The sequence below is a fragment of the Diceros bicornis genome, chromosome 14 (assembly GCF_020826845.1).
Source record: "Diceros bicornis minor isolate mBicDic1 chromosome 14, mDicBic1.mat.cur, whole genome shotgun sequence".
Taxonomy (NCBI): domain Eukaryota; kingdom Metazoa; phylum Chordata; class Mammalia; order Perissodactyla; family Rhinocerotidae; genus Diceros; species Diceros bicornis.
The window spans coordinates 12254886-12282194 of NC_080753.1; the positions used below are offsets into that span (position 1 = coordinate 12254886).

General features: G+C 37.9%; 1 protein-coding gene across 2 annotated transcripts in view; it reads right to left on the reverse strand.

The window, feature by feature from the left end:
- The window catches only part of FAM83B (family with sequence similarity 83 member B), a 79441-nt gene extending 53931 nt beyond the window's left edge, over window positions 1-25510 (reverse strand). The window contains exons 1-2 of one of the 2 annotated variants that reach the window (XM_058554134.1): window positions 25435-25510; window positions 6905-7408 (exon numbers count right to left, since the gene is read on the reverse strand). In XM_058554134.1, the coding sequence (XP_058410117.1) occupies window positions 6905-7348 (444 nt within the window). In that variant the 5' untranslated portion in view covers window positions 7349-7408; window positions 25435-25510. Of the gene's footprint in view, window positions 1-6904; window positions 7409-25330; window positions 25406-25434 lie in introns of those variants that run through there. The other variant, XM_058554132.1, reaches the window with a different exon arrangement.
- Between the last annotated feature and the right edge of the window lie 1799 nt (window positions 25511-27309).

Genomic DNA, 27309 nt, shown 5'->3' on the forward strand with positions numbered 1-27309 from the left:
TAGCCCTCCTACTGGTGTTGAGTGGAATCTTTGTGGTTTTGATTTACTGTCCTCTGATGGGTAATGATGCTGAGCTGCTTTTCATGTGCTTATTGGCCATTTGCATATCTTCTCTAGAGACAGGTCTATTCCAACCCTTTGCCTGTATCTAAATGGGGTTTTCTATCTTTTATTATGGAGTTGTAAGAGTTCTTTTTATATTCTTGATATAAGTTCCTCAGGAAATGTGATTTGCAAATATGTTCTGCCATTCACAAAAAAAAAAAAAGGTGTATTGTCAGAAAAATATTATACATGTCAATAAGTAACTAAATAAGTCTTTGGTTTTTATTTTAGTCCTGTGATGGGAAGGAAAATGAGTAAACAGAAATAATCATAAAAAATAAGCAGTCTACTTCAGAGATCCCAGAAAACACAGAACTAAATTTTATCCCAAAATCAATAACAATCCCTCGAAGTTCAATAGAAACATTGCACACACCACATGCAGTCTCTATAGGAATTGTTTCTCACAGCTCATTCTGAAAAAAAAAGAATTAGAGTACCAAAGGGTAATAATTGAGTAGAGAAAATGGTCTTAAAAAAATGTCCCTTAATCCGATAAATTGTATGCACTCTGAAATAACTCAAATTTTAAATCGTTTCTTTTCAACTATTAATAGAGGTATAGGTTAATGTTATCAAGGCAATGTTTATGATAAATTTATTGTTTCCTATCAGTAATTCTAATTTTTCTTTCTAAAGCTAAACTTTCCCAAGTTGCCAATTTTCAAAGAAAAATCTGTTAAAAATAAAAATTATGGGTGATCTTTAGATTTTACCGATAACACACTGCCAGGTAAAGCATCTGAAACTCACAAATTACAGATGACTTTTTAGTGTGCAAACATGTTAGAGATCTTGTATAACAATTTTACTTTTATTTTTTCATACTCTTCAGATTTCTTGCTCCAACAAAGCATAAAATAGCACCTCTATCAGGAAAGCAGAGTTTTTGAAGCTAAGAAGACTAATTACGGTCGGCCTGAAATAATACTCCTTATCACTTTTTGAATTATATCAGAAATATTCAGTAAGTAATAATACTTCATAAACTCAGAGTTATTTAAACCAACCTCTGACACCAAATGGCAGGTCTATAATAAATATGAACTTTAAAAATTTATAAAACCTTATTGTTCTTTTTCATAAATATGTAACCCTTGTATAAAGTGTTTATTTAAAAATGTAATAAAATTATCACCTTTAAAATTCTGATGAAAATGGGAGGATTATTTTTTTTCTCTTGGTCTATAGAACATGCCCCTCTCCTTAGCTTTTTAGTAGAGCTCTGTACCTTTTCCGACCTTCAAATCTTTAGGTAAGTAAGTATGGTTTAGAATTTTTTCTTCAACACTTAACAGCTTTCCATGAAAGAGGATACCTTGTTTGCATATCTTGAATATAAAATACATATATCTAAGCTGTCTTCACAGGAAGTCTTATTTTCAAATATATGTACTTATGTTGAGTCAATAGTTTCCTATTTTGAACCTTCTAAGCAAGAACACTGGGAAAATGCTCTGTTGCTCTTCAACTAATGCAGTATACATAATCATTATGATACTTCAGAAATGCGTTTAAGTCTTTTCGGGAATAATCCTTTCATAAACAGCTAATGATCCTAGCTGACATTCCCAGTAAGATACTGTCTTGTTAGATAATGAACTTGGTCAGACATTACTCTCACTTTTAAAGAACAAATGCCAAATCACGGTGATGCAAAAATACAGACAGACTGCTGAATTTTTTGACAAAATAAGGGTCTGGAATAACACAGTAAGAGGAGGAGGGAAAGGAGGAGAAAGACGATGAGGAGGAGGAGGAGTCTCAACACCACACATAGGAGATGAAATGTGCGGTGGGCATCATGTTCGATACGTCAGCTACTTCATTCCATTCTCACAAGGATCCTATGGAGTATTAGCATCTCCATGTTACAGATGAGAAAAATAAAGTTCAGAAAGGTTGTAGTATAATGTCTAACACAAACAGCTATTTGAGCTGGGATTCAACCCAGCCTAACTGACTCCAAGATTTAGAGCCTTCATACCATTCCACAAAACCTCTGTAAAAAACAGCATTATTTAAATTTGGGCAATTAAAAAAAAAAAAAAAGAGGCTGAAGCTTTTTGCCCATAAAATTATCAAGTCAATCAAGGAAGCCCAAAACTCTATCTCACAATCATGTTAAAGAGTCCCTACATGGTAAATTCTTTCCTCTCTTCTCTCCCTTAAGCAACTGTGTTAAAAATTGTATACTTACTATCATCAGGGTTATTGGGAGTAGTGGAGCAAGGGAGTGGGTGAATGAACTAAAAAGAATGTGGAATGTGTTATCTCTCTGTATAGCACCAGGAGTTTGGCATAGAAAGAGTATTCCCAGATAGCACAGCAAGAGTTAGCATGGCGAATTTAGCGCAATTTTATCAAGATCTCTCTTTCTCTCTTTCTTTGTCTCTCTCTCATACACACACACACACACACACACACACAGAGAAATATATATATTAACATATAACGCATTTTATTCAGAGGTGTTCAAATTAACGTCACAGGAAAGTAATGTCATTAAATCTGACTAAGCAAAAGATATTTCCTGGAAGAAATTAATTTTGAGTCAAATTTAAAGAATGAAAGTATTCACAGTGAGAGTTGGAATAGGGAGGGGGCAGAGACGAAATTCTTACTAAAAACTGGGAACATTAAGAAAGAGATGATCCTAGTTTAATAAAGGCACTGATAAATATATAAATATTACTTAGCTGAGCAGGATATGGTTGCAAAGTAACACAGAGGGAAGTGCACTATGGCTTATATTGGACCTACAATGGAATTATTGTTGGACTTACAGGAATTATAATGGACTAATCTATTAAGGAGTCAATAACACTGAAATAATCTTGAGTCGGTAAGCACTCTTAGAGATCTGGATAGGAACATTAGATGAAAAAAACACTAAAAGGTTTTCCTTCGTATCTTTCACTAAATAAAGATATGTGGGAAGGTGCAATGATTTGTCCAACTCATAACTAGTTAGTGGTAGAGCCTCGTGATCAAGCCTCTCGTCTAGTACTATTTTTATAATACCAGTTAAACCCCAGGAAGAGCCTCCATCATCTGTTCACCTTTCCAGTAGCAGCCATGGGGCCAACTGGTAGTTAATGTTTCTCTGTGTTACTGAACTCCCTAGGCCATAACAGACACACCCAGGAACAGTGAGTCAGGGAGGAAGCAAGCCCTGAACTCAGGAGATACAGTACAGATCACCTGGGGAATTACTCTGCCCTAGTTCTCACTAGACTTTTGCTTATGTGTCTGCTTGATTCCATATTTCGCAAGAGTAAGATTCACATCTCACAGAAGCTAGCCTGGAATTAGGAAACAGAGATGCAAATAGCATGCTGGTTAAACATTTACATATTCAAAACTATCAGAAATTATAACTTTATGGATATCAACCACAGAGGGGCTAGAAGAAAAATTACTTTAATGAAGGATGACTTTTTTAAGTAATTAGAGGGGATACTTTCCTAAGAGGTGTTCATGGTAATTAGGAATCCATGCATATGTCATCTTGGGAACACCTCTTGAGAGAGAAATAATTACCTGGGAAAAAGACACTATCAGACATTATAAAGTTGACCCAAATGTAATTATGTCAATCATGTAGTGAAAAATAGAAAGAGGTTGGAAAAAGAGCCAGTAAATAAAAATACGGCTCTTTCAGGGCACAGGTAAGATGTTATCTGTGATTGGACTTTCCCAAAGGAAAATTTCTAAATAACAAAATAAGCAAACATACAAAAGGAAAAAAAAAAGAAAGAAAAAAAAAAACCTCTAAACAACTTCTAAGTGATAACTGGCAAAAATAAAATGAATAAATAAAAACAAATCTATGGATTTTTGTATACTATAAAGATTATATTCTGCTTATAAAAGCAGAATGATTTGAGATTGTATTACTTTTGACAGAAACAAATGCACATAAATTAGTGAAATTCAAGAATAAAATATTTCCAGTAAACATAGATAAGCTGTAGTATCATCTTGATTTATTTTCTCAAGGGACTAGAAGGTTAACAAGGTGGTTATGATCAGACTTCAAATGTTTGGACCTCTAAGAAAATTGCTTTTGGATTCTTCTCATTATTTTAAGATTTTTCCATAATATGACATTTATTTTTGTAAGTACCTTATCTCAATTTCAAACAGAACAGGGAAATGGATTTAAATTCTGCTCTGAGATCGCTTCCTGGGTTCTGCTTTGCTGTTCCTAGTCCTACTTGTTTGGCCTCATATCTCCAACGAGTTTCAGAATCATAATTCTGATTACGGAAAGAATCTCTCTGAAATATCTGGAGGCAAGAAACTTTATTCTATCCCTTAAAATATAAATTCTTCAAACACTTCATTAAAAAAATGATCACCCTCTTTATAATGCTATGACAAGTCACTGCGAGTTACCAATAAAGAGAATTTGTCCTCTGAAAATAGTATAGAAACAGAAAGTTTATCCTGATAACTAATAGGCTTCCATTGCTTCTGAAGGATTTTAAGAATCTGTCTTACCTGCTGAGTAAATGATAGTTACAAAAACCATGCTTACTCTTTAAAATGCAATGTGTTCTGAGAAGCTTTTATTTCATAATAATATTTGCTCTTATTTTGAAATTTTTCACAGGACCTTGTCCAGTTATGGGCTAAATAGTCTAAAATTTTATAAAATGGGGTCAATAACTTTTTATTTTTTGGAGTACTGGATCCTTCAAAAATCTTTAAATAAACAGTCACATATGAAGACATTTCCAAAATACTCGAGAAATCTGTATTCCATGCACGTATAGCCCATTTGACCTCAACATTTACCGCATCTGGGTGGAAACTAACACATTCTCCAATGCTTTTGGGGGAAAAAAAAACCCACTAAGTTACCTGTTATGACTTATATTCAATTGCAATATACTCAATTTACAAGGTTCAAATAATTCTCCTTTGAATTCAGCTTGGATATGTATATACAAATTGAATAAAGGCAAAATTCTCTTTCTTATTTTATGCCACTTTGATTTTGTGAAAGAGACGCAGAACATTACATTATTGTTTTACAGTGTGGACTTCAAGTTCCTCAGCATGCTATTGCAAGTGGGAGTTCCCAGCAGACGATGACCAGGCAGAGGATATTACTTTTAGAGACTCAGGAAATAAATAGCTGCTACATTAGAAAGAAAAATACATCAGTCATGACTAATGTTCAGTTTCCAGTTGAGTGCTAGCCCAAGAACTAATGATATCTCCTGAATTTCATTTTGCATCACAGAAATGCAATGCTCCAAAGGAAACTAGCTGTGTGTAGGCTGATGAATTCATAACTACTAAGTTTACCATAATAATAATATTAATCTTCACTGATGTATTTTTCAATTTTCAGTTACCATTTGTGATTCAAAAACATATTGTCTTCCCAAAGAGAAATTAGCAAATGTTAGTACTTGACATTTGTTATATTTGCTTTACAAGGACTCATATATATTCTTGAATTTTGTTCTGCTGTTTTACAGAATACAATTGGATAATGTGTTCACAGAGTGTAGGATAGTACAGTTTTAAAAAGACTCATGGCTCAATTCAGAAAACTGAACTGACAGTTCAATTCATTCAATAAAGTTTGGACACCTACCATGTGCCTTAGAATCAGGCTAATTTTTAACAGCTGGAATAGATTTGTGCTTCCTTTAACATAACCCTGCTAAAGGAGTTGACACAACTAAAAAGTCATGTTATTTGAGCTCAAAAGGTTTGGGGAAAAAAAATCACCTTACTTTTGCAAAGCCTACATTTGCCATTAGCCTCAGAACATCGTGTCTTCCTAACATGATTGCAAAGCTTTTAGTTGCCTGTCTTGTAAACTACCACATCGCTGTGGATTTCAAGGGTCTTATATTTCTGTACTTCACAAAAGCATGCTTTTCAAGCATTTCCGTGTCTTGTTGACATGAAAGAAAGCAATGCCATGTATGTGTGCATCCTAAGGTCCCTTTTAGATCTAACTTTCTGTATTGCATAATATCTGTAACTAAGATATAGACGCTTTTAGTTAAAAAACATAACTTTTTGTCCACACATTTTAAAACTCCAGGTTCAGCTCTTAGGCAATTGTGTTGTAGTCTCCACAGTGCCTACCCTGATGCTGAGTACATAGAAAATGCTCAATAAATTCAATTTGATCGATTAAAAGAAAATTTCTACAGTTTTACCTGAGCTCTAAAATAAAATTTTGAGATTTATAAGCCAATATAAATATTTATTAAAGAGCACCGAGGCCCTAAAATGCTAACTACCTCAGGACTTTACTTCAGAATTTTACATTATCATGCCTGATTTTATACTGTTTCCACACAACTCAAGAAATAAGTAATCGTGGTTTATTTAGTAGCATAAACTATACGCAGAGCAAGAATTGGGGCTCAGTCCCGTTGAGAACAAAGTCAAATTCACCAGATTTACCAGCAACAGATTTCCTTTCAGAGATCAAGGAAAATTTAAGCGCTATCGACCTATGAATATATCAAATCATCCTCATTTGCAGTCTACACACCTCAGGCTTCCGGGCAGAAGTTCTCTTGGGTGTACGTACATTATGAAGAGAAGGAAATCTCCAACTTCAGCAGGGACCTAACACCACTCTCTCAGATATATGCAATATATGGCAAGTACAACCTTCCTATGTATCCATATGTATATTTCCTAAAAATAATAGGCATGGTCCATACATACAAAGATTCTTTTAACATACGTATCTGTTACACTCCGGTGCTTTTCCATATGTTTCAAATTTTTCATTTAGAAATGGAAATATTATTACCTTTCTTGCTTCTTTTATCATCTTCCGAATAGTTTCCTTGATTGTAAGTAGCTGTGCTCTTGGTGGATGAAAGAGGAGGTCTATATGGGTCCCCCCTAAGAGTCCGGGCATCACATACGGCCAGCCTAAGTCAAGATTTGGAGCTTCCACATCAGACTCAATGGGCCAGTAAGTCCCTGAAGATGAGGTGTCATCGTAGGAATTATCAGTACCCTGTGCTGTACTTTGTGCAACTTTCTGGACATTTTTCAAAATATAATTAATTTCTTCCACAGCTAGAAAGTCTGATACTCGTTCTTTGGCAAGAAATTCATGGTATGCTTCTAACCCATGTTCAATCAGCGTATCAATGGCTACTCGATACCATTCCTTGTAGTGAGGCTCAATGTAGTTGTCTGATTTACACTCATCGTTCAGTGAAGACAGCACTGATGAAGTCTCCATGCTTGCAAGAGTTTGACAACAGTGCTTTCAAATGTCCATTTGTGCAGTGACGAGAGGTATCTGGATGTTTGAAAAGGAGGAAAGCAAGATCAATTAGAATTCTGTAATAAACATTTTCTGGTATCTGTCAACTACTCTTTTTATATTTACTCATTTCTAATACCAGTAGCTCAATATGACATGCATTTCATTCCCAAAATGGCATTAATTGCACCATAATTCACATATCTATCACAAATAAGCTAAAATAAGCTAAACAGATTTCCTTATACAGACTGCTAGTTGATTCTCCTCTTCCAAGTTACCTTTACTTTCAGTTTCTTACCTAAGGAAATACACCTTTCTTCTCTGATATCCAGAAGTCCATTGGTCTTAACTGTAATCTGGGACTATATGCGGAAGTATTAGTTTCTATAAGCCTTTTTGATGCCTGGTCAGCCATTAATACAAGTCTTTACTGAGTACTTATGTCTATATATTCACAAAATATAAATAGCACAAACTACTTGCCTTCCAGGAATTTATTAATTAGTTGAAGAGGCAAAATGTACACACAAAACCGTTTGCTACCACTTTGAACAAAGGCATATTTCTAAGGGCCAAAATGAGTACTGCCTGTAGTCAATGCTTTCAGAACAAAAGCAAGTAGAGATCAATATGGACTTATGGATAGCCCTGTGCAGGAGCTGGGCTCCAGTTGAACCTGGGGCAGCAAGTAAGAATACGACCAGGTGGAAAGAAGGAATATTTTCATCGCACACAAGAGTGAAAAACACAAGCAAAAGCACAGAGCAGGTATCAACTTGCTACATTCAAGAGTTAGCAAAAAAACTTGGCCTGCTGGAAAGCAGGTTCCTTTTACTAAGAGAGAAGGTACAGTTGAACAGACACGATGGAGCCAGGTGTGAACAGACACCGGAGATTTTTGTGATTCAGCAAAACTAGTGTATAAAACAATTAGTCAGGCAGTATCAGGGGAATGCAGGAGAGATGAGTAGCTAGGAGAGTCTTTCAGCATTCAAACCCCCAGTGAAGAGTGACAAGAATATTCAAGAGATGGTTCAAAGCAAGAACTCTTGCAAGCTGATGGCTTGACAGCATACAGGTGATGAAGAAATTTAAGACATCAAAGAAAATTCAGAGATTTCTCTTAGGAATCAAAACTTGCCTATCCAAGTTCACACCCCACCCCTCACTATGCCCACAAAATGTTATTCATTGAATCATTCACTATGTGAGATACTGGACTGAATTTTATCTCAATCAAATCAGGGACTTTCCAGTCTTTTGAAGTCATGATCTCCATTGTCTGGATTCAAACAAAATACAACTCCGTGACATGCAACAGCACAAAAGGGCTAATTTGACCAAAAATATCTTTGTCAGTGGCCCTGGCCTAATTTTAAATTTTCCCTTTAACTCAGCCTTTGTGGTCTCAGGCCTACCAAAATTCAAATGTGATTTGGCAGCGTAATCCAGGAAGCCATTACCATTTTTATTAACTCCTTAGGTCAAAATGTGTAACAAGACTCACTAATCTCACAGAGACGTCACGAAGGAATCGACATTATGGCCTTGAGTTTTGCTGTGGGGGATGGGATCAGAAAAGATCCAGCAGATACTAAGGCAGAGCTGAGGGTCAAAGAAAATAAAGAGTGCTTTGCTTCACTATTTTAGTGGAGACAATCCTGTCCCCATCCCAAGGCTCAGAATTTTTATAGAGCAAGTCTAACAGTATAGAAAGCCTAAAGATTAAATCTGATATAAGAATAAAAACAGAACATGTTCTTTTCTATCTCCTGGGGACCCCTCAGCTTGAGTCATCACTTGATCTAAGCCTAGGCAACTAGAACTGTCCCTGGATCCTAGGGGCGATCCAGGCTCGGTGACGCTGTATCTGAGATGGGAAAATAGTCTTCCTGCCCCAGATGGTATTACGGTGGAGCTTTAGAGAAACATGTTCTTACCCCTTCATGGGCAGAAGGAGGAACACCAAGCTTGTCTGCTAATGTGAGATCTATGGTCTAGGAGAAATAAAATTTGGGTCTTTTATTACCTAATTAAAATTAACTTAATCTATTGACATGCACTGGGGATGCAATGCTGAAGCTTTCATCAACTTCTCAATCACTGTATAAGGCACCATCTTTTTCCTAATGACATTTTATTCAAGTATCAGTGGTTCTCTAGATGGGAGATTTACCCCCCCTCCACAGAACAATGTCTGGAGATACTTTTAATTGTAAGGATTTGTGGGGACCTAGCGTGTAGTGTGGGGCATGCAGTGTGTAGGGGCCAGGGATGCTGCTAAACATCCTTCGATGCACAGGACAGCCACCCACATTAAGGAATTATCTTGCCTAAGATATCAATAATGCCAAGGTTGAAAAATCTTCATTAAGTTGCTCACTCCATATGCATAATATACTATTAATTAATGACTTTTTCGGGGTTTATTAAGTTCTCTTTTGCACATAATACTCATTTTTAACAAATAAATAAGGTTTTTATTTGCTTGACAGTATCAATCCATTTGATTAAAGTATAGTTCCCTAAGGTTTAGTGAGGTGTAGTCTTCATTTGACAATTCCAGTCCACGAAGGACAGGCATCCAGTGATCACACGAAAATCACATATACCATATGTAACTGTTAAAAACTGTAGGTAACTCAGACCGTTCATAAAAATCCCAAGGTTTCTGAGCCCTTATTTCTTAATTTTTGAAATTTAACTTTTGAATTCCTATAATGTGATGTTAAACTCCTGTTACCTATTTGAAAGTTAAAAGGCATAAAGTGCTTTAAAAAACCGTATTCATTTCTGAGCTTTATCTATGCAAATATATAATCTGCAACTGTAAAATATTCATTCTTGAATTACGTGTAAACTGAGAAATCATAGAGATCAAAGGGACTATGAAAGCAAAATAAGGGGCCGGCCCCGTGGTTTAGCGGTTAAGTGCGCGCGCTCTGCTACTGGCGGCCCGGGGCGGGCTCGCACCGACGCACGCTTCTCCAGCCATGCTGAGGTGGCATCCCACATACAGGAACTAGAAGGATGTGCAACTATGACATACAACTATCTACTGGGGCTTTGAGGTGGGGGGGAAAGGAGGAGGATTGGCAATAGATGTTAGTTCAGGGCCGGTCTTCCTCAGCAAAAAGAGGAGGTTTGGCATGGATGTTAGCTCAGGGCTGATCTTCCTCACACACAAAAAAAGCAAAATAAAACCATAAAGACAGAGATGAAAAGTTAATTATGAAGGAAAAAAAACAATTGAAAATGAGAAAAAAATGAAACACTATAGGACTAATCAAATTGCAACCCCAGATACAACACAGAAAAACACATCACAGAAAAATGCAACAGCCATGAGCATGAAGTTGAGATATTATGTACAAGAGTTAAGATAAGAAATAATTACATTTGATATCATCTTGTTGGAGAGGCTATATTCTAACCACTGTCTAGAGATATTCATTTATCACAAGAGCTGTTTACAAGAGATACTTGTGAAGGAACCATCTACAAACAAATTTTAATGGAAGACAGCAAGGTAATGGCGCTTGCCTACATGGCCACTGCAATAACATAGCACCTGTATTTAGTTAGAGACTTACATAGTGCTCTCAAGAGTTCAGTCACTGAACATTTTTTTTTTATAATTTTATTTATTTATTTATTTTTCCCCCCCAAAGCCCCAGTAGATAGTTGTGTGTCATAGCTGCACATCCTTCTAGTTGCTGTATGTGGGTCGCAGCCTCAGCATGGCCGGAGAAGTGGTGTGTTGGTGCGCGCCCGGGATCCGAACCTGGGCCGCCAGCAGTGGAGCGCGCACACTTAACCGCTAAGCCACGGGGCCGGCCCAGTCACTGAACATTTGAAGGGCTTTATTGGAGGACAAGATTAATTGGGTGTGCCTTTAAACATATAAAAGAGCACTATTTAATTAATAACCAGTAAAACTCCTAGAAAGTATATTTTTTTAACATACATGATAGAGTTAATGAGCAGAGAAAAATAAAATCTCGCTATGATGTAAAAGCTGACCAGACCGCTAGGCTCATCTCCTAGTTAAGTGACTCACTCCAGAAAAACAGCCTTATAAAATATGTGACTCAAATCCACGCCTCAAAACCATTACAAACTGCATTTGATATCGCATTTTTAGGGTAATTTGTGGAAAATATAAATCCAAACATTAAAACTGTAAATACAAAGAATATAAAACAAGGAATAAAAAAACAGATTTCAATTCATGGGCTGGAAAACAGCCCATGATTGGAAAACAGTTTGGCAATTTTATTTATGAAACTAAACATGCAAGTAACACACGATGCAGCAATTGTACTTTCAAGATTGACCCCAGAGAAATGAAAACTGATCTTCACGCAAAAACTTGTCCATGAATGTTCATAGCAGCTTTGTTCGTAATAGCACCAAACTGGAAACAACTCAAATGTCCTTCACCAGGTGACTATCAAACAAACTGTGGAGCACTCATACTACAGAATACTACTCAGCAATAAAACGAACTAACCATTGATACAGGCAACAATCTGGATGAATCTCCAGAGAATGATGCTGGGTGAAAAAAACCAATCCCGGAAGACGACATGCTGCATGATTCCATTTATATAACATTCTTGAGATGACAAAATTACACAAATAGAGATCAGATTAGTGGTTACCAGGGGATAAGTAAGAGATGTGGTAGGAAGGAGGTGGATGTGACATAAAAGGGCAACAGGAGTGATTTTTGTGGTGATGGAAATGTTCCGTATCTTAACAGGATCAATATCAATGCACTGGTTGTGATATAGTATTACAGTTCTGCAAGTTTTCACCACTGGGGGAAACTGAGTAAAGGATACAAGGAATCCCTCTGTATTATTTCTCTCAACTGCATGTGGGTTACAATCATCTCAAAAAAAAAGTTTAATTAAAAAATTATACTAATGAGCAATCTCACGTGCTTTGAATAGAACACACAGAAACAAAAACAATGTATAGCACAGAGGGTGAGAGCTTGTTTGTAGGGTCGGGCTGCCAGGTTCAAAGCCTGCTTCCCCAATCACAGTGAAGTTCTTGGACAAGTTACTATGTCCACAAGCCTCAGTTTGGTCCTGTGTAGAAAGAAGGGTGATGGCAGTCTTCACCTCATTAGGTCATTGTAAGGAATAAATGAGGTAATGCATTTCAAGTATTTAGCTTTTCACATTATTATTATTATATTATTACTATTTTACACGTTAACAATCTGTTACAATATAATTGCTATTAAGATACAAAAAAGTTTGACCACAAGAGTTTTTTAAGATTCAAAAAACGGTAGTGTTTTCTGTCATACCATTAGCTACATCATTCCCCATTCATCAACTCCAGTATTGAGCAAATAGCCAGACCCAGTCTGAATTTGTTTATAGTTTCTGATCTGGTTAAGATTCACTGGAAAAGACTTCTGAAATAATAGGGCAGTGGAAAAATGTTCAAAGAGAAATCATAACTTTCTTAAATGACAAATAGTCTGAGGTTATAATTACTTAATGTGCAAGCAGATGACCCCAAGTCAAGACACACAGGATCACAGCTGCAAATATCTCCAAGGTCCCTTACCCAACTCCTGTCCTAGGCTGTTTCTATTTGACTACTGAATGCTGTTATAGGCTCAACTGTGTCCCAACAAAATATGTTCAAGTTGTAACCCTCAGTACCAGGGGATGTAATCTGACTTGGAACTAGGGTCTTCCTTGAGGATGTAATCAAGTTAAGATGAGGTCATATTCTATTAAGGTGGGTCCCAATCCAGTATGACTGGTGCTGTTAAAGGAGAGAAGAGACATATGCAAATACAGAGGGAGAACTCCAAGAGACTCCAGAGGCAGAGATTGGAATGCTAGGGATTGCTGGCAATACCAGAGCTAAGAGAAAGGCCTGGAACAGACTCTCTCCAAAGCCTTCCAAGAGAACATGGCCCCTGACGACACTTTGATTTTGGAGTACTAGTCTCCAGAACTGTGAGAGAATAAATTCTGTTGTTTTAAGCCAAAATTTGTGGTATTTTGTAGCACCACTAGGAAGCTAAAATAAATGTATATAAAAATTGTCTTTATTTTTAAACCTTAAAAATTTTTAAATAAAGGAACTTAATAAATAAATAAATAAATTTACTGACCAGAAATTATTTCAGGAGTTTCTTCTAGTTTATGTGATATTATAAAATGAGTTCTCTGACATAACTCCAAAATTAAGCAAATTTCATTAAGGGACATTTTACAGTCTTTCAAATATTGAGGAAAAAACCCTCAAATCAGTCTTTTTTGGGGTAGGAGTAATTGACTCTATGATGTGTATCAAATATCTACTTACAGAATATGAAAATATGTTTCATAAAGGATTGTTTTAGAACATCTCTGTCTTATAAAATCATAATCCATGGTCCACAAGAGTTAAACATCATATATCTCATTTTTATTCAAATTTTTAGCTGCCAAGATTGTGTCTGACTTTGAATTTGATTACCAGAAATTTAAGATGACAATTACAACATTAAAGAAGCTACTATTAAATTAAAAATTCACTATAATACTCAAGCTGTCAAGTGCAATTTGATATCTAATTTTGGCATCGAAACATTAAAAGATTCTAAGCTGGCTTCATAATAACACATAACAAAATGGCCCAATAGCACAGATTACAGATATTCAGCAGGCCCAGGAACATATGAACACATGACACATTCAGTCACAGGGTGGTGGGCACAAACATCTCCATATGTGGATCACCAATAAAATCACCCATCTTATTAAATTTACGAAAAGGACATACCTAAACAGCTCCAATTCATTTAAAAAATCCCAAATGAAAATTCCATTTGCTCAATATCTAATCATTTCTTAGTTTCCTTAATTTCTTTTAATTGGGGCGTGGGGCAACTTTCACATCAAAATAATTCCAGGGTTTGTTTGTATTGGCTTCTATTCAATATATTTGCCATCCTCAGTCTAAACTATAGTTCAGATATGAGAACCTAAAGACCCCCAACTGATGTTAATGACAGGAAAACATAATCATTCACTGTCATTTGGAAGTATTTATTGAGTAATTCCTGTAGAGAAATTTGTAGGAAAAATAATAAACTCTTTACTGAGAAAACATATACTCAATAGTCAAATTACAGAGATTACTCTATGCGTGGCTTAAAATGCAAGTGAAATTACAGCAAATTACTCTTTTACCAACACCTAAACTATTCTTGAATTGCATTCTGTCGTGATATTAGCACTCCAGAAGCTCCAGTGAATGGGACAAGGTCATCCCGATGCGGTTGTATTTTGTGCAGCGCCAAAGTGTGCCCTCTTGTCCTGGTCCTGGTCCATATGTGTAACAATCATTTGGATGAATACATAGAGAAACATTGATACAGTTTGCAGAACTAAACAACAGTATATACGTTAGATGACAGAATCAATATTCAAAATGATCTGAAATTGGTGAAATAATAAATCAACATGAACAAGATTAAGTCCAACACATTACATTTAAAGGTTTGGATTTACATTAAAAATTAACTATACAAGTACAGGATTGAGCATGGTTTGAGGCAGATTATGTCACGAAGAATAGTTGAAAAATTGGAAGGTTTAGTCCACAGAGAACACTAAGAGAGACACATAAGAGTAGTCATCAATTATATGATCGGCGAAGTAGAATTATTTCAAGGGGCAAATGACAAATCACAGATTGGCTCAGTGACCCAGTGGTAAGACGGCCCAGGGTTTGAATTCCGATTTGCCACATACTGATTGGAAGACCTTGGTCACTTTATTTCAGGGCTCTAAGCCTTATGTTTTTCAACAGCAAATGGATAGAATAACAGCACTGACTGCAAAGGGTTTCTATGGGAACTAAATGAGATAAAAGCCTCAATTCTGTATCAGCCATAACAACTGCTAAAGACTGTTAGGTAATAATATAGTAAGGAGTTTTATTTACTAATAAGGCTCTATTTTTCTCTTGCTTTCTTATTAGTTCCCTCTTCCTGGATATAATCAAGCAGAGGGCATATTTTTGGACAGAGTCCTATAATGTGCAACAAATTAGGTTCCGGGGCCACCTTTGCTTCAAAACTCTAAGATGATACATATTTTGCCTGCCGAAAAGATCTGTGGTACCCACAAACTCGCTAACTTTGCTTGGAAGTAGGGAGGTGGTTAGGAAAGTGTTTCTTGCTCTGGGGTGACAAGGAACTGCCTACTATCCTTCTTCCCAGTTTCTCCTGAGTCAGCGTTCACAGTTCAGCTTCATTTTTTTGAAGTTAAATGAATAATATTATACACACTCATTTTCAAATGAAAAAACAAGGTCAAAAGCTGCCTCTAGTAGCTTTAATAACATGAAAAACTGCTTGTTATGATGCTATATGAATAACAAGCAGGCTAGCAAACTACATAAGAGCAAAATTGTAATTAAAGAGAATTCATCCAAAAACAAAAGGAAAAACACAGACGCAAAAATGAAAGTGGCTGTCTTTGAGTGGTGGTTCTGCCCGTGATTTTTTAAAGCTTCTGATATTTTTCTGTATTTACCAAATGGTTATCAATGAATATGTATTGTTTTGCACTGAGGAAAAATAAATTTTCAAAAGGAAGTATCTTAATACTTCTTTTTTACTTTAGAATATTCTCCCCTTTTTTCATTCATGTATTAAGTAGATGGTAACTGGTGATTCAAAACCCTGCAGATAAAACAGTATAATAGTTCTGACAGAGCAACAGGTAAGTACAGAACATCCAGGAACTAAAGATCTGTGGGTACAGAAAAGAAAAAGTAAAAATAACTAGATGCACTTAATGAGGTCTTAGCGCATAGCTCATTGATACACAGCATCCTCCCTAACTCTCAGGGGCGAGGACTAGAGTCACTGAAGGCACTCTCCCAGCAAGCCCTGCACGTGTCATTACTTCTCACGCATTATTTAAGTGCATCATTCTCTACCTTCTTCACTAGACTATAAGCTCTGTGATGGCGGAGATTGTGTCTGTTTAGCACAATTCTTAATGCTCGGTACATAACTGTTAAATGATAAGCTAACAATATGCTGCCTTACTAACTCAATATAACAGAATGAGAGTTGATTCAAATATGATAGGCCAAAAACTGCTGAAGAATAAGTTATTAAGAAATGGTAATACCCATGCAGAGCTCTTTAAGATTGAAGTAAATATTTATGTTAAAGGGAGGTTAGTTTTTTAATAATATATTTCCCTTTTGTAAAGGGCTTTTAAAAAGAATAATTAGAAACCCATTAAATATGTAAAAGAAATTAGATAAATCTATAGATCTCTATCAAAAAACATAAATACTTATTTCAAATGAGCACTTTGTCAAAAAAATAGAGATGTTACCAAGTGTTGTCTGAGGATTCTCCTAAAAACTGGTATTTTGAAATGTTTAATTATGTTAAAGTCATTCTGCAAATAGTTTCTGTGCATTTAAGTTAATCTTAATGAAATAAAGTTCTAAAGTCTTGTATTTTTCCACATGAGTAGTGATGTAAATCACCTGTAAAGCACGACTCCTTTCTCCTGTTTTTGGTTTAGTTCTGTTATTCTATGAACTTATTTCAGCAGGAAGAAGGGATTCACTGGGTGTTTAAATGAATTATGATTATAGATGTTTGGTATATCATTAAGGTAAAATTGGAGTAAACTATATATTCCAGAGCAGTCCTGAAAAGTTGAAAAGTCTATATTTTACCACTTGATAAAACAGAGCAGCGTGAGGCTTAAGTTGATCCAGTCACCCAGGTACGAAAACAGATTCTGGCTTTGAGAAGTATATATCTCCCTCTCTCCAAAGGTAGGCAAAACTTACAACAGGATCAGGATCTACTTTTCTCTTGTGTATGCTAGATGCTTGGGGAAATTATTTTTAATAGTGACTATTAGTGCCAATGGTATCTGAAAATTACTGCTGAGATATCCTCAATGCTGGGTTCTAGGACAGAAGGCTAAGAATTTCCCTCAAATGCCATCAAAGCTACTTCTTTTCCCATTGTCAGGGCTTAGACTTGGGAGCTTTACTCCTCTCTATCTTCATTCTTCTCTGTCAATACTCTGCCCAGGATGATCTCATCCACACTTACAGAAGGAAATCCACATATCCAGAAATGACTCACAAATCTCCAGGCTTGTCTGCTCCCCCAGGCTCCAGACTCATATATTCAATTGGTTTCTGGATACCTTCTCTGGATATCAAACACATTTTCTCTTTTTCATTTAGCATGTTGAGTTAATTCCCATCTTGGGATCTTTGCCCTAGTCTCACCTGCCTGGAACACTCCTTCTTTTCATTCCTATCTTACTTATGTGTCACCTCCTCAGAGAGGTCCTCCAGCCTACCCATTTTAAAGAGAACCCACCCTCTCTGCCATGCTTAATTCTATCACCCAGCTTTATTTAAATTACAGCACTTATCATTACGTAAAATAATCGAGGTATTTATTTACTTGCCACTGCATGTATCCCCCTCACTAGAATGGAAGGTCCTCAAAGGCCACCAGCTGGTGTATTCTAACTTATCAAGACCCTTGTCATATTGGTTATTCCATATCTTGAGCATCACTGCTGTCTTGGATAAGGCCTATTGTCTTACATTACAAGTATGTTGGGACCTATGTTCCATTCTTTCCTTACTGTATAATCATAAAGGAGAAATAACCGGGGATCGATTGATCAATCCATCTATCTACCTAACCCTTCACTCGTCGTACCTCTCCTTCTCCCCACTTCACAACATCTATCCACAATTCCCTGAATACCACAGGAAGTGGAGTTCAGGATCTTTCAACCACAGTTTCAGAAGCTTAGTATAATTTATAACAAATACATGATATATTTAGATGAGAACACCACAGGTAACAAAGGGCCCATGGAGTGAAATGCGGATCATGTGTCATGTGCACTCTTTTGAGTCTATTTAAAACAATAAAAAGTCAATCTTGGTACACGTTGACATGTATAGAGGGACGAGTGCTGAAGGAAAACCTAATAAATATGTCCTCCAATATGAACTATTAAAGTGGCTTTCCAAATACCTTTAACAAAGACAGTGTGCTTCATCTATGAAAAAGTGAAAGTTTGCAAATAAATGTCTTAAAAAATTGTGTTTTGATTAGGTATGCTGGGAACAGCTATCAAAAGTCAAAGTGTTATATATTTTTAGCGGCAAAAAAGCAATCCTGGACTGTTAAAAAGTAGAGGTTTAAAAACAGTAATAATTCTGTGGACATTGTACAAATGGACACAAATTTATTCAGTTAAAATGCCAAAAAATATTAAATGTTAATATATCTAACCTAGAAAGATTTTAGTTTTAATTTGTATAAAGAGCCATATAAATAATCAGAACATCTAAAATAATACCAATGTCTAGCAATCCTTTATTAGTCTTTTCCCTTAGGATTCACTTTTAATCAAGCCTGCTCAGATAGCTATATCACAGTTGAAATAAAGTGCATTTCTTTTATTTTCACCCAGAAATTCCCAAGAAAAATCTGATTGGAAAACTAGCCCACACTAGTTCAGACCTTTTCTTTTTTTCTAAACAACCTCCTTCATTGTCTCTTCCAACTTGATTACAGAATACTTGCACACATGGAAGTTATTCAATGAGGTATAAATAAAGAAATACATTTTTAAAATACATACAATGCTGCTGGATTTGTATAGCTAGGTCTTGTGGATTACGATTAAACAGCAACATGGTTCCCTGCGAACTCGCTTCACAATCGTGATGAATTCCTCTGACAGCGGTTCTAACCTGGAGACTGTAATAACCGAGACAAAGCTGATGTTTACAAAACTCCAGTCACAGTTGCCCAAACCAGACCTGAACCAGAAAATGCACCTGGCAGCTCCTTTGTTTCACTTTCATTTGTCTTTAAGGCCCACGTCAGTGTAACAGTAAGGGAGAAGGAGACAGCGTGGCCACATGGTATCGTGACTATTCCTGGGCACTCTCTAGTGCCCAATTTACTGTGTGTGTGTATTTGTCTGTAGGCATGTAAATTTTGCTCTTTCCATTCCTTCGCTGCTCAGAGTTCTACCTGATTTCAAAGGCAGGGCTCCTCTCTTAGTCTCTCAACTTACCTCTTCTCCAAAAGACGTGGCTAGTATGGAGCAATTCCTACAACAACATACATTCTTAAGTGGAAAGACCTTAGTACTCTTCCCATGGTGTTACCATTGATTACATTATCTGAAACTATTTTCTCTTTGCTTCAGTTTTAACCATCCTCTATACAAATCAAGAAAATTACTCACATGCAATGTACACAAAATAAACTGAATTATTTGGGGTCTCCCCCAGATAATAGTATCACTGCACTGTGATATTAAAATCAAAGATGATAATTAGTTTCTTTAACTCAAATAATAAATTATTTTATCAAGTCATTTACTCTATGTGTGTGATACCTGCACACTCCTACTTAGGATACTCAAGGGCTCCTGTCTCAAATTTCTAGAGAATCATATTTTGAATCTGATGCCCTTCGGGAGATTTTATGCTCTTTTCTTTTAAATCTTCTTATTCTAACTCTTCAACATACAAGACTTAACCTGCTAAATGGGAGTAAATCTACTCTATAAACAAAATACAGAATTTAATATAGTTTGAAGACCCTATATTAATAAGAGGGCTCTGACACAAGGCTTTGAATATGCACCAGAGGTGACCAATTTCTCTGAGAATAGGTTTAGACATGAATGTATAAGAACTGGCCTAGTATTGCACAAATAAATGTTTTTGCAATAAAGCACTTTCTATATTACTTTTGATGTATACGGACTGACACTTTTTGTCTGATATTAACAGACACAGAAACTGTATACATATGCTGTAATTTTAATTTTCTTTAATACCATTTTCCTACTGAGTTTTTTTTAAAGAAAGGATAGATTATATGCATAAGTGGTCCCCTACTTAGTTCCTTTGACCTCTGAACTTTTCTACATTAGACATTAACACTCAAAGTACCTTTTCTGTGATAAATCCAGATTTTAATCCATCAATTAACAAATATTTCAACTAACTAGGCAGTGAGGCTATCAGAATGTCAATATGCAGTTTCAAAAACATCATCACCTTTCTTTCTACCGTCTTTCTACTCTACTATTTGCACTCTTATTTGAATATTTTATTGCAAACTTGAACTTATTTTATAAGTTTTTGGAAAAATGAAAAAATGAAAGTCTTTATGTTAGTGATAAAACGCTTATCTAATAAACTGAATATAATCAAGGAGAAGATGGAAATCATTGGACTTGCCAAAAGAGGTAAATCTTTAGTTTTACTCAGACAACCATTGTACACATGTTCCATTGTGAAGGAAAAGAACAAATTTTTAAAAAATTGTATAAAATGCTAGAAATGTACCGTTGAATATCGTATTTAACATTCAAAGTGTAAATGGGAATTTTATTTAGAATATATTTTAGCTATTAGAGAATAGAATTTCCCTTGTAATAGATGTTTGTTATTTGATTTTCATATAATTTGACTTTTATAGATTTTTTTTAGAAACATACAATGTACCAAAGTAGAAAACTGTACTGATAGAGATGACAGAAATAAAGAAAGATAAATAAATAAATAAGTGAACAGATGGAGAAATAGACAAATAAATATAAGTAGGGAATGCGAGAGAAGGAAAAAGAAAAATACGCAAGGTGAGGTAGGAAAAGAAGACAAGAGAAAGGATGAGAAGGGATGAGTAAAGAAGGGAAGGGGAGCAGAGGAAAGAAGGAAAGGGAAGACACGCACAGGGAAGGAAAGGGAGGAAAACCACAAGGGACAAAACGAGGCCAGAAAAGATAAGATTGGACAAAAGAATAAAGGGACAATAAGAGATGAGAAAGAAAAGGAAGGGTTGAGATGAAAAAAACAAATCACTGGGGAATGCTGTCGATCAATAGTTCCTTACTCTAAAAACAACTGAGCTTCATTTCACCCTTCCCTAACAAATAATTTAGAAGTGACATTTATTTGAGAAAAATACAATTCTTTTAAAACAGCAGGAAACAGCTGTTGAATGAGTCAGACGAGACTAAGTATTTGGAGCAACATGCTGTTAAGAATTAAAGCCATCAATGCCTGTGCATGTATATCAATTGCTTGTGCATGTATATAAACGACAGCCCAGACAAACAGCCCACGGTGGGTGATTGATTCTATTACAGCCATTGAGGTGGAAGATGCCACTGTTTAGCGCTTTGAAAACTGCCTTTTCTGCCCCAAGTGAATAATGCTTATACAATCAGAGAAGAAACCAGATGACAAACGGAGAACTAAAACCCTTTGAAATGAAAATCTGACAACAGAAGTGGAAATAATGAGCTTCCCAGTGATACTTTGGGGAGACCTTAGTTGACATTATTTTATGGTACCCTCAATAAGAAGTGATCATAGAGAATTTCAGAGCAGAATGGGACACGCTAGTGATCATGTAGTCCAAACCCTTCACAACGCCGGTGAAAAACTCAAGAGGCCAACAGAATTTAAGTACTCGATCCAAAACCACAACTCAGGTCTGCTACTGTTCAATTTCACAAATGATTAAGAAACCTATACAACATCTGCTTGGACCTTCAGAGAATATGAAGAAAATGCTAAGCAAATGGACCCGATCCACTAATTTCTGTTTGTACTTATAATGATTATTAGGTACCTAACTGTGAGCTTCCTGAGATCCAGGAACAGTATCTTGTTAGCTTCATACCCCCAGGGCGGAACACACTACCCAGCGCACAACAGCCTATATATACATACAGAAATCATATCTATATGTAGAGTACATATATAGAGATATCATGACTGCACAGCTTTTGTATAAACTCTTTAAAATGGGCCACTGCCAGTAACATGGAGATTACACCTGACCCTATGCCAGTACTCAAGAGGCTGACCATCACTACCTTACCTTCCCCAGGGATGAGTGCAGTCTACAAATTACATATAGCTCAAAAGATAAATAGCATGTGCCTTTAGGAGACATCTGGCCTCGCTCCTAAGGACTGTGTGAAAATAAAACAAAATACAAACTGGGTAGTAATTATACGTCCTCAGAGGAAAAGGTTCCTCATATCATTCATGATCATGTGATTCAAGCACTTCCCAACAGAGATGTGCCCAATGGGTGAATATCCCTTATATTTGGATCACCTCTAACACAGGCTCATCTTCCTTCCAGCATCATAGCTGCTGAAAACATCTTTTTCTCCCTGATCTCTCATCCCTACCTCCTGTATATGTTAGCCTCCTGACTCCTTAATAAACCCTCCTCCCCAATCCTGGAGCCAACTTGCTCCTCCACTCCACCTCCACACATACCCTTTCTACTGGAGCCTACCATTTCCCCGGCTCCTGTGTCAGAAGCCCCCACTACTCAGTCTCCAACCATTGCTAGTGATTGTTGGTGCCAATCCCCCTGGGAACCCTACTCCACCCTTGTGGGCTGGGAGAGAGACCTCAAAATAGTGCCAATGCCCACTGACCCACCTCAGTAGGAAGGAAGCTCCACCTGAAGGCTCCAGCACATTTTCTTAGAGAAATGTTGATAGATTTCATTCTTGATAGAGCTTAGGTGTTATCTGTATAAAATTTAATCCCTGGTATCCTTAAAATCCATAACCATCATTTAGAACTCTCTTTCCATGGTGGTGGGAGGGTAAGAGGGGAATGTATTCAGATTTTCAAATGATAAGTTCATGAACAAAGTTCTAAAATACATCCCACTTCTAGACCAGAAATAATTAAATGAACAAAGTACATTTCAAAATTAACAGTAACATTGTGTTTAACAGACTCTGTGAATTGTGAAACATCCTGAAACACTCATATTTCGCAAGTTACAGAGGGATAGACATGTAAACTTACCTAACTAGCTAAACAAGGACAACTGGTAATTTTACAAATAATTAGTTAAATTAAGCTAAGTGGGCCTGTTCAAAAGGTCTCCTCCAACCACATTTACACTATAGAAGAGGCCTGCTTGACTGGGATCACATTTTCTCCACAAGAATCTGCAGACTTAAAGTACAATGTTCCATCTTGGAAACTCATTATTGTATAATTTAATTGAATGGGAAACAGGTAGGTGAATTGCTGCAGGGTAAGTCACAGCCAGGAAAATATTCAATGTACGAACCTCCACTGTAAACTGTAAGGGGATATGGCAGCAGGAGGGGATATAATAGAGAGAATAATAAAATTAATTAACACATCCCAAAAGAGTTTAGTCAGTTCTAGTTAAAGTAATAATCTCTGGAGAGTAATCATAAAAGACATCACTGAGTCAGCACCAGAGGTGTGGTTCCTCTCCATCTATGCAATCCCTTTCAGCAACTGTTCAACTGCTGATGCTTCCCACAATAAATTGGGAGCATCTGCCATCTAGAATGTGCCAGCTTTAAAAGCAGGATCCACCTAGCCCCTCAGGCAGGCTCTGAGGGTGCAGCCAGCACCCTTAATACGTGTGTGCACCACGTGTGCCCTAACTCCAAAAGCAATGGGGTGGAATCTGGAACTGGGAGGTGCGGGGCTTTGCACCATTCTGGGAACCATAGGAAGAGGAGGAGAAAACAAACAAAACAAAGCCTCACCCCACCCCCACTTCATCCTGTTTCACACCATTCTCATCCTTCAGTTATTTTGAAAAACCAAGAAGACCAGCTTTCTCTTTTAAGTCCCTTTCATTACCGTCCCCTTTCTGATTTCTTGTTAGGACTGACTCAGCCACAGTCATGGATTTCCCTGGGGCTCCTGCATTTGTTGGGGATGAGAAAGGGAAAGAGGGGAGGTGCCTGCCAGTAACTTGGCAAAATGTGTAGCAAGTGGGAATCTGGAAACAAGCTGTTGGACATCATAGTCTAGCCTTGACAGCTTGTCACCAGCAAGGCTTTTTCTTAGTGTTCTGGCCTCCTGGGTTCTTGTTTCCACTTCTGGGTCACAGATCCTATATCCCATAGCCTCATCACTCCATGCATAGTCAACAAGCTATCCTGTGTTCCCATAACCTCCAGTCTCCTCCCTATAAAGCACTATTGTCTCTTTACATACCCACGATTCTAGCAACTAACACTTGCACATTCTCTGCCTCCTCACCCACCTTATACAGGCGATAACTCTCCCAACGTGTCACAAAGAATAGGCCTAACGTCACCAAGTACCTTTCCAGGAGCCATCTCCTCTAGTCCCACTCTCCTTTTAAAGCCACCACAACCGAGAGCAGTGGTTCTCAAAACTGTATGTACTAGAATCACCTGGCGAGCTAATCGAGGACACAGACCCAGTCTCAGGACGATCCAAGTTTGAAAAGCACAGGTCTTGACTAATCTGAGCGCAGAAGAGGGATCGGATACAAATAGGAAAATAGATTTTGTCAAGAAAAACTTCGTCTTTCTTTTTGAGTTCTGCTCCTCACTCGAGATCTAACGCACACACCCATGACCCTCTGCAGCCTAGGCTCCCCACCTTTTCTCCCGTACCCTCCCAGGCCCCTCCACTTCCACCTTTTACTTCCTCCCACAAGGCTCTTCCCAGAACCTCTTCACCCGCTTCCTCTCCCGGGGTCCTCTGTGGACTCTTCGAAGCAAAAGGAAACGAATCCAACGTCCACGGTGGGCGGCGCCTGTCCCTAGTGGAACCCGAACCCATCCCGCGTGAGATGTAACTTTTCAAACTTCCCAACTCACTCTCCCCTACACGATAATTAAAGTAGGCAAGACAGAGGAAACCGAACAGTGCGCCCTGGTGAATTTCCGATCCCGCGCGGGCTCCCAAAGGGAGATCCCTTTCCCTCCGCTCCGCCGGGCCGGCCCCAGGTGGGTGCAGCCCCGGGGCCCTGTCGCACCCCCTTCCCCGCGCCCGCCAGTGTCCCGCCCGCCGAGCCCGGGGAGGGGAGCCGGGAGCCCCACTTACCGCCAGGAGCGCCCCGGCGCAGCGCGCAGCCGCTCCCGCCGCCGAAGGTTTGCCTCCCAGGAAGCGGCGAGGGCGGGGAGGGGAGGGGCGGGGAGGGGAGTTACCTGCGAGCGTCAGGTCGGTGGAGGGAAGCTTATTCCCGCCCGGGACCGCGCCTCCCCGCGACTGGGTGCAGAGCTGAGTGAGGGCGGGTGTGGGGACGAGTTGCAACAAGTCCGAAGTCTTGTCACTCCAAACCCCGCGCAGCCAGAGAGCGCCTTGGAACCTGTCTGAACTCAAAAACCCAACCCTCTACCAGCAAAGTATAAAGCCTTTCTTTCCGTCCCCCCTCGAGGCTACAGGGCATTACAAGTCCCGACGTCTCGGCTGGGCGAGCAGCGACCCATGAGGACTCTCACCTGGGAGGAGGGTGGACCTGGGAGGAGCGGGGCTGTGCTCCCGTCTCCCCGTCCTTCCTGGGCTCCGGAATGCACGGGGGGGAGGCCGAGGGGGCCGCAGGGTGAGCGCGAGGGTTGTTCCACCCTCCAGAGAGTGGGGCGGATTCAGTAGGTAATTCCAATCGGCAGCCACGGTGCAGATCCCTACCCAACCGCCTGAGTGTTTCCAGGCTTGGAAAAGACCAGAAGGTGGAAAGTGGAAGAAAAAGTGTTTGTGCGTTTACGTTTTGGTATGAAAGAAGAGTTTTATATATCATCAAAGATTTGGTACTGATTTTGGACTGTCCTGGTTGCTAGATGGGATGAAAAGACACTGATTAAAATAAGGATACCTGCATGAAAAGCGGGTCTCTCTAGGTGGGATACTATGGAGCAACGTTGTGGGAATATAGTGTGGTTTTAACATATAATAATTACAGCAATTAATAAAAGCCATTTTTGATTTCCTTGTCTACATCTCAGTAAATCTATCATGAGTCCTTGTAGTAATCGTATAACTCTACGTAGTCTTCAAGATAGAGCCATTTGCAGCAAATGTTAAAAATGCAGCCTAGAACAGAAAGAATGAAACTTAGGGTAATAATAGGCATATTTTAAGCTTCTGGCATGATATGTAAATTATCATAAAATGGAATTGACCTTAAAAATGATTTTTATGGCTATTTTGCCCTGAATAAAAGACTTGGAGAAAATGCTAAACTGTTGGGATTTGAGTTAAGTCCTGACTAATAAGTAGATCTAGACAGGAGAATGAAATTTACATATTCTTCCTGTTGAAACAGTGCAAAGGCCAAAGGCCAGAAGTAAAACTAAGTTCCAGGACAGCACAAAGCTAAGCTTCCAGAGCGTGCTGTTTGTGAGCTGTAGTGTCTTTTCTTCAGCAGCATGTAGAAAATTGTCTTGTTTTACATATTTAACTTTTTCCATCTGTTCCTACTAATTTCCATGTCTCACATTTTAATATTTTTGCAATTCTGGTCTTGATTTTTGACATGCAGGCGGCCGACTCACGCAATTCACGTTCTTTGTGTGGTACTTCATTAGCTGGTATCCTTTCGCAGTGTTCAAAAATAATTCTGGACGTTTCTTAAAGGAGCAATATTTATGAGCATTTTGAGACTGCATATCTAAATATACACTTTTTAAATAACAGCAGGAATATTTAGACTAAACAAATTAAAATGAGCCCATGGGGTCTAATTTTATTAAGATATACATTTATACATAAATCAAGTGAAATCGCAAAGAAGGATATCTACTAGAGTGTTAATTATTAAAACCAAATAAAAAAGAGGAAAATGTAAGTGGAGAGGGAGAATCCATTAAAGGCTCTGTCTTAAGGGCTTTCCATCCTTTGTGGGATGGGAGAATATATAAAATTGACCTCACCCCTTCAGGAGCCTAGAAGCCAGGTGAGGAGAAAAGACATAGGCACAAGGAAAGGGAGCTAATAGTAGAAGCCAGTGTGAGAGACTTGAAGTGGAAAGGCCCCATGGACTTTAAGAGGTAAGAGAAAGGAATGATTAACTACTTAGATCACTG